Genomic DNA, 11,725 nt, shown 5'->3' on the forward strand with positions numbered 1-11,725 from the left:
AACCTGATGAACCCAGGCGTTTTTTACCCCAAACAACAGCAGCTCTATCCAACTGCTCATCTGTAGTGAGTGTGACGGGCAGGAAGGGCGTATATTCATTTTTTTATCGATCATTCGTTTACATTCCACTCTGTTTTGCGAATATTTTTTGTTTGTTTTCCCTGAAGGTGGCTAACGAGTGCTGCGTGGATATTGAGTGTCTATCTTGTTGGGGTGGTGCTGGCACTGTCAGATTTTGGGGGCCCATTTCTTCGTCTTCTTTAGCTTCTCCCTTCGACGAAGGAGGAGTAAAAACTTTCTACTTAAGGGAAATATCGACATTATGCAGAGGTGTGCGGTTGAGCCGTTGGCGGAACGCCCAAAAAAGTACGAAACACTTATGCAGCAGTTGAAGAGGTTTTGCTGTTTTGAAAGTATCCGTCTCGTGGTGGATGAAAATGAACTGTTGACGGGCTTTGGTGGTGACGCGTCAGCGCATAGCCCCGTCTGCGCTCTGGCAGCGGTGCAACCAACGTCGGTGAAGCAGGTGGCCGCCGTGGTAAAGCTGTGCGCTGCCCACAGGGCCCCCATGACGCCGCGAGGGGCTGGCACAGGCATCGAGGGTGGCGCAATCCCGTACGGCGGTGGTGTGGTGATCGATACGAATGGCCTGCAGCGGATGGACTTCGATGTTAACAATGCGTTTGTGTGGGTTGGGGCCGGCGTGAAGAAACTGCAGTTGGTGAAGGCTGCGCGGGAGCGTGGCTTCACGTTCGGCCCCGACCCATCGTCGAACCCGTGCGTTGGCGGGATGGTGTCGACGTCCGGCAGCGGCATGTCGACACTGAAGTACGGCACGACCCGCGAAAACATTCTCTCGCTCCGCGTCGTGACACCTATGGGCAGCGTGGTGGAGACGCGCAAGGTTGTGCGCAAGTCGTCGTCTGGGCTTGATCTGACGCAGCTTTACTGCGGTAGCGAGGGCACACTGGGTATCGTCTGCGAGGTTGCCTTCAAGCTGTGGCCGTTGCTGCTGCAAAGCGCGGGTGGCTTTGCCACCTTCGAGACGACTGAGGATGCGGTTAATGCAGTGGTCGCGCTTAAGCGGCAGGGTGTTCCCACGACGCTGCTGCGCTGTGAGCTGCTCAACAAGGAAGGCGTGAATGCCTCTAACAAGTACAGCAAGATGTCATTGCCATTAAAGGCTGCGGTTCTTCTGGAGTTCACAGACAGTGATGCCTCACTGCATCGTATACGCGCCGACTACGACAGGGTGAAACAAGTATTCTGCACTGCGGGTAAAGCACTAACGATGCGGTTTTTGAAGGCTGGCGCTGAGATGGACGCCGTGTGGGAAGCCCGCCGTGCTTGTNTCGCTGCCATGCACTCGAGGGGCAAAAAGGAGCGGGTGCTGACAACGGATGTTTGCGTCCCACTAACGGAGTTGGCGGCGGCAATCCGTGAGACTGAGGAAGACTTCGCCGCCCACAACGTGCCGTGCCTCATCTGCGCTCACATCAGCGACGGTAATTTCCACCTCAGTATACCATTCGATAATGACAAAGAGCGGCGGCTGCTGCGGGAGTTCGAGAGCCGCATGATTCAGCGCGCCGTTGCAAGGGGCGGCACTGTGTCCGGTGAGCACGGTGTGGGCGTGGGGAAGGTGCGGCACGTAACACTCGAGCACGGCAAGGAGCACATACAGGTGCAGGAGACGATAAAGGCGGCACTGGACCCTGACAACCTGATGAACCCAGGCGTTTTTTACCCCAAACAACAGCAGCTCTATCCAACTGCTCATCTGTAGTGAGTGTGACGGGCAGGAAGGGCATATATATATCTATATATGTTGTATCGTTTTCGGAAATCCTTGTTTTGAATGCTTTGTTTTTTTTTGATGAATTTTTGTCTTTTCTTTTTTTCGTGTGAAGTTCCTCTCTCTTACACGCTGCGGATGTGTGTGTGTGTGTGTGTATGTGAATGTGAATGTGGTGGTCTTTGTGAGGGTCTCTGCGTACCAGGCCGTGGGAGATGGCCTATCGTCTGGGCTTGATCTGACGCAGCTGTACTGCGGTAGCGAGGGCACACTGGGTATCGTCTGCGAGTTTCGCCTTCAAGTTGTGGCCGCTGCTGCCGCATAGCGCCGGTGATTTTGCCACGGTAGAGACGACGGAGGATGCGGTTAACGCAGTGGTAGCGCTTAAGCGGCAGGGTGTTCCCACGACGCTGGTATGCTGCGAGTATTTTTATAGGCCTGTTGAGTTTTGTTTTACCTAACGTGTGCTGTAAAAAATTAATACAAACACACGTCTTTGTGGTGATCGGCCCTGTTGCGCCATGACAGCGCGAGTTTTAGGGGTTTAAGAGTTCCAGCGTCCCTAGGGACAACCTAGGAGCTGGTACCCAGTGCCTGTGTGACGGGGTACCATAGCTGGACGAATGTCTGTGCATTCCTTTGAATGGGCATGACGGCATTTATTACTGAAAGAGTGACAGAGGGAAAATTCTACATTAGGTCTGTGTCATGTGCATTGAAGCAATGAACTTGCAGTTATCTTAGTGACAATATTTTTACCCGGTGGAGAGTGGTGTGAATACCGTTGCAGTCTGCGGCATGTTGGTTGATTTGATGACCGCGGCGTTTTCACGGCAATATTGTCCACACATATGCGTCTGTGCGCTTCTTGAGGGTGCGGGAAGTGGAACTGGCTGGTTGCTCTGACCGCCTGCTTTGTGACCCTCTTCCTGCGCAAGTGCACATTTAAGATCCGCAGCATCAGGTGGCTGCTCTGGTAGCCTTCCCCACGTCATCGGTGAATTTTTTTTTGGTGGTTGTTTGGAGGCATGGGAGCTCCGACTTCTGTTTTCTACGCCAACGATTTTTTTTTTGTGGCCTGGCTTAACTGCACCGTTCTCCCCCATCATTACCTTTCTTCGTGGGTTCACGGGGTGGGGGCAGCGCGCATGAGCAGTGAAGCCTTTTAATCTGGTAGGACCACCAGACCATATATTACATCCCACTCCTTTCTTCGCACCCCGTGCGTGCGCCGCCGCAGGCTCTCATCTCTTTCCTTCTCTGGTGGCCAATCCCGTCCACCTGCCACCAATGGTTTCTTTATTTTGTCTGACCCTTTCCTTTTTGTTAGGTTCTTTGCGTGGCTACACCACAGCATAAAGTTACGAGAAGTCGCCATGCCATTCTGGAGGTACTTCATCAATACCAAGCCAGAGGTGGATGATAGTGATTTGCCCTTGTCGAAGCACCGCATCTACGATGACGACGGAAACCTGAAGCAGGCCCAGACGACGACGCCACCGCGCTCGCGGGTGAGTGTGACCATCGCCAAGGCCAAGGCCTCCGCGAAGAAGTCGACGCCTATGTCCCCCAAGACTCGCGCGCAGGTCCTGCGGAGCGTCGGTGCGTCACCGACCGCCTCGCGTGTGCCGCGCAAGGCAGCCGCTGCTCGTGCAGCTGCTGTGGCTCCAGTGAATCCCCCCACGCTGCGGTCCTCTCGGTCGTCCTCACGGAACTCTGGCAACTCTTCGCCGCGGCAAGAGTCCACCACGCGTGCTGCCACACCGCAGCGGGACACCGCGCCGGAACTGCTGACGCCAAAGAGGACACCCTCGCCGAAGAAGTCCACACCAAAGCGGTCGGCATCACCGAAGAAGTCCACACCAAAGCGGACGGCATCACCGAAGAAGTCCACACCAAAGCGGTCGGCATCACCGAAGAAGTCCACACCAAAGCGGTCGGCATCACCGAAGAAGTCCACACCAAAGCGGACGGCATCACCGAAGAGGTCCACACCAAAGCGGGCGGCATCACCGAAGAAGTCCACACCAAAGCGGGCGGCATCACCGAAGAAGTCCACACCAAAGCGCGCAGCGGCGAGTCGGTCGGTGACACCACGCAAGTCGAGTCCGGCACCGAACGGCGTGTCGCCGGCGCGGTCGCCACGGCCGATGAGCCCGTCAAAGTCATCGCCAAAGAAGTCGTCTGTGTCACCGCAGAAGTCTGAATCGAATGCACGCGCTACATTAAAACGCGCACGCTCCCCTTCTGCACAGCCGTCGGGCGACCCATCACCGCGGTGGACCGTCAACGCTCTCAAGGCGTACGCCAAGGAGAAGAACATTGATGTGTCGCAGGAAAAGACGAAGTCGGATATCCTGGCGAAGATCGAACGTCACGTGGCACACTAGCTCGCTGCAGTTAGAGAAGGCGCTGCGTCCCAACCAACGAGGGGCACCCTGCAGAGATAGAATTCGCGGTGGGGGAGGCCCGCTGTATTGAAAGGGCGGAGGAGAGCCATTACTCGTGCCACGCACGGGGCATGCCTATCGGCCCCTCTACTAAGATTATAGATCGTGTCGAGCAACGAGAATGAGGCTCACCTTGTTGTAAATAAAGTGTACGTGACGCTGAGGTGCTCATACAACCGATTTTGAGTTACGCACCAAGGATGGAAGAGTGAAAAGGTGCTATCTACGCTGTACTGTTCTTAATCCTTTGATCTTGCACTCGGCGCTGACGGACCTAATCCGAACGCTGTTTTATGCTCCTCTTGTGCTGGTCCTTGTATGATTCACATCTATTGTGCTTCTTATTTACACAGACGACTTGAAGAGTAGAATAGAATGGAAGGCTCTTCGGGTGATGGGTGCGCTCAGGCTTCACAAAAGTGTATCGTTGTGAACTGTAGTCAGTCACGATACCACGTGGTGCGGGCTGCGGCAGTAGCACTCAGGTGGTACGTGGAGGATGAAGGCCGCGATGATGTTCCCTCCTCGTTCCACGGTATCGCGCTGCGGACAGACACACAGACACTCGTCCAGCGTCTTTCATCGCGGGGCCTTGCTTACGACCACGCCACTAGCCCACAGGTTTTATGGCTTGACAAGAGTGTACTGGCGTCGCGTGTTGCCGCGTTGTCCTGTCGCCATCGCATCAACCACTTCCCCGGCATGCACATCATTGCGAGAAAGGCGGTTCTTTTCAAACGACTCATGCGCATCAGGCGGCGGGAGGGTCTGTCCCCAGCACTTGCCGTCGACCTCGGCGCCTTTCCGTGGAGCTTCTCGGCGTCAACGGAGCTGACGCTGCTCGAGCGGTTCATTGCCGATCAGAAGCAACAACAACAACAGCAGCAGCAGCAGCAAGCGGCTTGGGAGCAGTTTTTTATCCTGAAGCCGAGCAAAGGCTGTCAAGGCAAGGGCATTGTGGTGACGGCGGAGCCACTTCGGACACTGGAGCGCACTATGGGCGACACAACGGATGACTACCTTGTCCAGATATACATGACACCCCCTCTCTGCATCGAGCGTAAGAAGTTCGACCTTCGCATTTATGTCTTGGTGACTTCTGTGGTGGTTGGGCGGCCCCCGCGGCGGGGGTTTCGCCCGTCACTTTTAGGTGCTGAAAATTCCAGCAGCAGCAGCATCAAAAATATTCTTGAGGGCTTGCACGTCTTTGTCCACCAAGAAGGGCTAGTACGCATCTGCGCAGAGGAGTACATTGCTCCTGACAGGACGAACTGCGAGCGTTCAAGTGTACACTTGACAAACTACGCCGTAAACAAGAATTCGGTGGACTTTACGGTGGGACAGTCGACGATGGGTGACAAGTGCGACGGTGTCTGCGAGGGTAACAAACGAGATTTTACGTTTCTACAACATTACATCAACGCGCTCCCCGGGGGTGACGCCCCCTGTGCGGGATCAGAAGACAACGCTGACACAACTACGAGGTGGGAACGCCTCCTGCGCCGCATCGATACCTGTGTCATGTTGACAATTCTCTCCGGCTGGGAGGAGCTGCAGCGGGAGTTCGTCGGCACCGGCGCGTCACGGGGCTCTCGCAGTGACGGACGGAACTGCTTCGAGCTGCTGGGCTTCGATATGATGCTGACGGAGGATTTGGAGCCAGTCCTGATGGAGGTGAACCACTCCCCGTCACTCTTCTGCGATACACCCTTTGATTTTGAGACGAAGCGGCGCGTGGTGATGGACCTGTTTCGGCTGCTGGAGCCCCACGTTCCATCGATGGAAGAATGCGGCGACGTCTCGTACGCGGCGTACCAGGCGAAGGCGCGTGCGAATGTCGGTGACGCCGTGACTGGCTTCCGGCACATATCCCCGAATCGCAGCGCTGCTGCTGGTGGAGAATGGAGTGGGGAGGAAATGTGCGTATTTGAAGAGTTTCTGCGGCAAACTCGGCAGAGGTAGTGGACAGAGTATGCGTTATTTGTCGCACGGAGGTGCGACAGTAGTGTTCTGCTGGTCCCCTGTGGCTGCACTTTCCTTCCCATTACGTCTGTGTGGCACAAAATGTCGCTTTACTGCTTTTTTGCAGGAAGCACTGATAGCTCAGTGACTGGGCAGGTGATCAACGCTGTCCCCGGTGCTGCTGGGAGTAGAGACGTGAACGAGTGCACGTTGTCTCATCACAGGATTAAATATGCTGTGAGTGGCTGTTCGTGCAACCGCTGGAGTTGTAAAGGCTCGCTGCTGTCGGTGCGCAAAGGGGGAACACTTGGCGGCTTTCCTCAGACTATGCAGTTGTAACAGTGACGCTTGACAGTCAATTGGAGTGCTTCGTCGTGTGTTCTGTGCATTTCTTAATTCACACAGCTCCTCCATGGGGTGTGAAAGGAGAATGAGAGAACGATGAAGCAAGTGAATTGCACGTTGAATTGTGCCCGTATGCGTTGTGTCTTTCTCTTTCTTTTTATGTGGTGCTTTTCATATAAAAGGATAGCAGTGGTACTGAAGCGAACATCATACCTTGGAAAGGTTGCGTGGCATTGCGTCATACGAGTTTATAGGTGTACACAACTTGCGTTATCGCTCTGACTTGAGAGGTGTGAAGAGCCTCGTCTTGCAGATGACTGAGACCCAGAGTAGGAAGCCACCACGGTAGCAATTTTTTTTTCCTTTCTGAGGAGCTGCATTTATGCATCGTCTTGTGGGTGCGGTACTATCTCCGGTTGGGTGTGAACGGGCCTCCAGGAGGAGGCACATTTGATGCAGCAGTTTGGGAGCGTAGGTGTGAGGACGCTGCAGCTGCGTATGCTTGGTGGCTGCTGGGGAACACCAGCGAAGGGCCGCGGGAGGGGAAGTGGACACAACAACTTGCAGCATCCCCCTGCGAGGGCCGAGACGCCTCTGTAGGGAATCTTGCCGTTAGGAACAATGCCTGCTGGATGGGGGAGGTGCTTCTTCGGGTTTTGTGCAAGTTCCTTTACCCAAGTTGGCTCAGTGCGTCTGCGTGTAAGTGAAGTGGGCCGGCTCTCTGTCTCTCTGTGCGCCAAGCCATGGTGCTGGGGGGGGTGTGTGGAGTGTGACTCAGTGGGTCGGTGCGTCTCGAGGCTTGCGATGATCTGCCGCTGCGTTTGCGTCTACCGTGGGCGGTGTTGCATTTTGAGCAGTCGTTGGCTTCTTAATTCCCATATCTTTCTGCTTCAAGCCGCTGCATCTTTGATGCGCTCATTCTTTTTCGTTGCCTTTCTCTTCTTTCAAACTACAACCATGACAGCAACACCACAACACAAATACAGCTAGGGAGCAAAATATAGCAGGCCTCGGCCATGGCGCAACGTTCGCTGCCGATCATCGACGTGTCACCGCTGCTCAACGATCGCCTCGCAGTGGAGAATGTTGCGAAGCAAATAGATGAGGCCTGCCGCACGTGGGGCTTCTTCTACATTGTTGGCCATTCTATCCCACCGGAGCGCTTCCAGAAGCTGACGGAGATGGCTAACGCGTTCTTCTCCCTTCCAATGGAGGAGAAGCTCAAGGTCGATATCAAGAAGAGCCGCTGCCACCGCGGGTACGGTGAGTTTGTGGCGGAGCAACTCGACCCCACTGCGCCGAACGACTGGNAAGAAGAGCCGCTGCCACCGCGGGTACGGTGAGTTTGTGGCGGAGCAACTCGACCCCACTGCGCCGAACGACTGGAAGGAGACGTTCGACATGAGCTACAATCTGCCGGAGGACCACCCCTCCGTTGTGGCTGGCAAGCCGCTCCGTGGGCCGAACCACCACCCCGCGCAGATTGAGGGCTGGACGGAGCTCATGGAGAAGCACTACAGCGAGATGCAGCAGCTCGCTCTCCAGCTTCTACGCGCGCTTGCTCTGGCGATTGGAGTCAAAGAGGACTTCTTCGTCTCGCATTTTTTTGAGCCGCTGAGTGTATTCCGCCTAATCCACTACCCTGGCCTACCGGAGCAGAAGGNCACTACAGCGAGATGCAGCAGCTCGCTCTCCAGCTTCTACGCGCGCTTGCTCTGGCGATTGGCGTCAAAGAGGACTTCTTCGTCTCGCATTTTTTTGAGCCGCTGAGTGTATTCCGCCTAATCCACTACCCTGGCCTACCGGAGCAGAAGGGCAGGCGTGTGGTGTGCGGCGAGCACACGGACTACGGTATCCTGACGCTGCTGTACCAAGACAAACACGGCGGCCTCCAGGTGCGCGACTTGTCGGGTGAGTGGATGGACGCGCCGCCAGTGGATGGCAGCTTCGTTGTGAACATCGGCGACATGATGGAGATGTGGAGCAACGACCGCTACAAGTCGACGGCACACCGTGTGCTTAATCCCGGTGTGGACCGCATCTCGATGCCGTTCTTCTGCGAGCCGAACCCGGACACACTCATCACATGCCTCGACAACTGCTACTCGACGGAGAACCCCGCAAAGTACCCCCCTGTGACGGCCTCCACGTGGTTGCAGAAGCGGTTCGCACAGACGTACGCGTACCGCAGCGCGACGTGAGTCGGACGCTCTTCGACACCATCGTGCGTGAGATATTGGGGTGAGTCTTATTTCGAGATATGTTGCCAACACAACTGATACAAACAGCGCGCAATTGCGCAAAGCACTCGCACATACATATATATATATATATATGTATATATATGTATATATGTGGATGATGAGCATGTGATTTTTTCTATGTTTACTTCTATCGTTTATTTTGGTTAATGAGACCAGGTTTATTTCTTTTTTTTCTCTGTGCCTGTGTGTGTGTGTGTGTGCACCCCGACCCGCTCTTGTTGACATGAGCGTAGCATTTATTCCTGCTTGTCCTGCACCCATCGCCGCGGCGTGCTATGGGAGGGTGAAGTGCGCGGCCGCTCCGCTGGGTGTGCAAAGAAAAAAAAAACGCAATCGCCTATACACAGAAGGGATTGATCGAAGTTGACAATCATTTTTCTATTCATTCGCTCCCTTTTTTTTGAAAAACCCGTTGCACCTTTGTTGATATCTGTGGACTTCTTTTGTGATGCCTGCGTCTCTGAGTATACCCTTGTTGTGGGCCCTTGATGTGCCGTCTTTCTTACCACCCTCGCTGTGTATGCGTGTCTCTTGCTATCGCTCTACCTTGAAAGTGTTGTTGTGCATCATCACTGCCCGCCGACCTCTCTAGCGCAGCGGACGCGCCCCATCAGCTCAAGTCTTACACGGTCACGGCCGCCATGCACTCACGAGCGCAGGCAAAGGCGGTCGAGCTGCAGGAGCTCCTGCAGTACATGGCGCCGGGCAGCACAGTGGACGACATCGTTGGCGACGGAGACAGCGGGGATGAGGCGGCGCTCTACGACGTCGTGCAGGGCAAAGGCGCGGCACCGGCGCGGGTGGTCTTGGGTGCGGCGCCCGGCACGAACGCGCAGAAGGAGACGACATCTCTGAGCAAGATGCAGCCGTCGCAGCACACCACCACCCACGCAAGTGTCCTTCGCCGCATTCGAGTCGACGAGTTCTACGCGGACGTCTCGTCCTTCGCCGGCGGTGCGGGTGGCGCAAGCAGGGCGAACCAGCGCGTGCTGAACGATCTGCGGGAGATGACAATGTCAAACCGCCTCACGTCAATGCAGACGTCAAAGGAGGTCGACCGCTCAGAGCGCGCGACGGTGGAGAATGTCATGGACCCGCGCACGCGCCTCATATTGTACAAGCTCGTCAACAGTGGCCAGCTGAAGGAGATCAACGGCTGTGTGTCGACGGGAAAGGAGGCGAACGTATATTACGCTGTCGCAGGTGATGGCAGCGATGCGGCGGTAAAGGTGTTCAAGACCTCTATCCTCGTGTTCAAGGATCGCGACAAGTATGTCGCGGGTGAGTTCCGATTCCAGCGGTACTGCAAGAGCAATCCGCGTAAGATGGTGCGCACATGGGCAGAGAAGGAGGCCCGCAATCTGAATCGCCTGCAGGACGGCGGTGTGTTGGCGCCCGCCGTGAAGCTGCTGCGGCAACACGTGCTTGTGATGGAGTTCCTCGGGGAGGGTGGCTGGCCCGCTCCACGACTGAAGGAGGTCCGCTTTCCCTCTGCTGCTGCGCTCGACAGGTGCTACCTCGACCTTTGTTGCACGATGCGGAAGATGTACGGCCGCTGCAGACTTATACACGGCGACCTCTCTGAGTACAACCTGCTGCTCTACCGCGGCCGCGTTGTGGTGATTGACGTCTCTCAGTCAGTGGAGAACGATCACCCGCATGCCATGGACTTTCTTCGGAGAGATATTGTGAACGTAAACGCCTTTTTCCGTGCCAAGGGACACCAGCAGCTCTTCTCTCTGCAGGACTTGTATCATTTCATCACCGCCGCTCCCGCCCCGCGTGGGTGGCAGCGCTGCGACGGCCCAGACAACGTGGAGGAGATCCTGCAACACCTGCTGGAGCTTCGCGAGATGCGCGAGCGCGAGGGCGTACTGCAGAAGGACGCGGAGCAGGCGAAGGTGGACGAGCAGGTCTTCCTTAACATCGCCGTGCCGCGCACGCTGGGCGAGATAGCTCACCACAAGGCGCCGAACTCCGAACTCGCACCGTACGTCGCCGAAATGACGGCGAACACCGCACAGCCCCGAGGGGGCGCGGATGAAAGCGACGTGGATGACGGTGATACCAGTTGTGACGACGACGACGACGAGGAGGAGGAAAATGACGAGGCGTACGGCAGCAAAAGGAGTAGAAGTGATGGTGGCGCGGATAGAGAAACGACGGAGGTGGGTCGGCCGCGACAGGCGCCCAAGACGATTGCCGACATGACAAAGGAGGAACGGAAAGAATATCACAAAGCCGTGAAGGAGGCAAATCGTGAGCGCCGTGCGAATAAGAAGGTAAAGAAAAGTGGTAAGAAAAAGAAGTAGTACAAGTCATTCGACGATTAACTGTAAGAAGAGTCAAACACGTATCTTCTTAAAGAAGATTGGGGCCAGGCTTCGCTGCTGTGGTGCAGGGAAAGATGAACGAGGAGCCAGCTGCGCCACCTCCTGGTGCCAATCACCCCCGCCCCTTTGGTTCTGTGTGTTTACTTTTTTCTGCTGCTGCACGTTGTCGAGCCTCGATTCCTTTCCCCTCTTGAGGCTGCCCATGCGCTTCTTCTCCTCACCCCATTTTTTCACACACACGCACCCTCTTCTCTCTTTTTTCCCTCACCTCCTCGCCCTCTTTTCCACATTGTTGTTGCACCCCGTTAGTGCGGAGAGATGCTGCGGTGCACGGCGCGCGGCCTTCTCTTTGCGCGGCTGGGCCGCACGAAGCTCGGCGCCGAGGTGCTCAGCAAGACTCGTACCGAAATGCGTGACGTGGAGCGCACTGGCGGCCGACTAGCGCGCTTCCTCGCACGGCGGCGACCGATAGACTACTTGGCGCTCGAGGTGGACGGCCCCGTCACGAAGGCGCTGCACCCGTCCTTTGTCTACGTGAAGCACGCCTGCACGTTCCTGCTCATGGCGCCGGTGCTC

General features: G+C 55.9%; 6 protein-coding genes across 6 annotated transcripts; all 6 read left to right on the plus strand.

The window, feature by feature from the left end:
• Positions 1-322: 322 nt before the first annotated feature.
• On the plus strand, positions 323-1,786 carry DQ04_05451000 (D-lactate dehydrogenase-like protein; the record flags this gene model as incomplete). Its single annotated transcript, XM_009314187.1, has 1 exon — positions 323-1,786. The coding sequence occupies one exon, from the start codon at positions 323-325 to the stop codon at positions 1,784-1,786; it is 1,464 nt and encodes a 487-aa protein (XP_009312462.1).
• A 1,385-nt stretch (positions 1,787-3,171) lies between these two features.
• Positions 3,172-4,185, plus strand: DQ04_05451010 (host cell surface-exposed lipoprotein; the record flags this gene model as incomplete). Its single annotated transcript, XM_009314188.1, has 1 exon — positions 3,172-4,185. The coding sequence occupies one exon, from the start codon at positions 3,172-3,174 to the stop codon at positions 4,183-4,185; it is 1,014 nt and encodes a 337-aa protein (XP_009312463.1).
• A 435-nt stretch (positions 4,186-4,620) lies between these two features.
• Positions 4,621-6,207, plus strand: DQ04_05451020 (hypothetical protein; the record flags this gene model as incomplete). The annotated part of the gene is made up of 1 exon (XM_009314189.1): positions 4,621-6,207. The coding sequence occupies one exon, from the start codon at positions 4,621-4,623 to the stop codon at positions 6,205-6,207; it is 1,587 nt and encodes a 528-aa protein (XP_009312464.1).
• A 1,361-nt stretch (positions 6,208-7,568) lies between these two features.
• DQ04_05451030 (putative thymine-7-hydroxylase) lies at positions 7,569-7,895 on the plus strand (the record flags this gene model as incomplete). Its single annotated transcript, XM_009314190.1, has 1 exon — positions 7,569-7,895. The coding sequence occupies one exon, from the start codon at positions 7,569-7,571 to the stop codon at positions 7,893-7,895; it is 327 nt and encodes a 108-aa protein (XP_009312465.1).
• A 333-nt stretch (positions 7,896-8,228) lies between these two features.
• Positions 8,229-8,753, plus strand: DQ04_05451040 (putative thymine-7-hydroxylase; the record flags this gene model as incomplete). The annotated part of the gene is made up of 1 exon (XM_009314191.1): positions 8,229-8,753. One exon carries the CDS (start codon positions 8,229-8,231, stop codon positions 8,751-8,753), a length of 525 nt encoding a protein of 174 aa, XP_009312466.1.
• Positions 8,754-9,457: 704 nt separating this feature from the next.
• On the plus strand, positions 9,458-11,128 carry DQ04_05451050 (RIO kinase 1; the record flags this gene model as incomplete). The annotated part of the gene is made up of 1 exon (XM_009314192.1): positions 9,458-11,128. The coding sequence occupies one exon, from the start codon at positions 9,458-9,460 to the stop codon at positions 11,126-11,128; it is 1,671 nt and encodes a 556-aa protein (XP_009312467.1).
• Between the last annotated feature and the right edge of the window lie 597 nt (positions 11,129-11,725).

The sequence above is a fragment of the Trypanosoma grayi genome, assembly GCF_000691245.1.
Source record: "Trypanosoma grayi strain ANR4 Tgr_545_V1, whole genome shotgun sequence".
Lineage (NCBI taxonomy): Eukaryota > Euglenozoa > Kinetoplastea > Trypanosomatida > Trypanosomatidae > Trypanosoma > Trypanosoma grayi.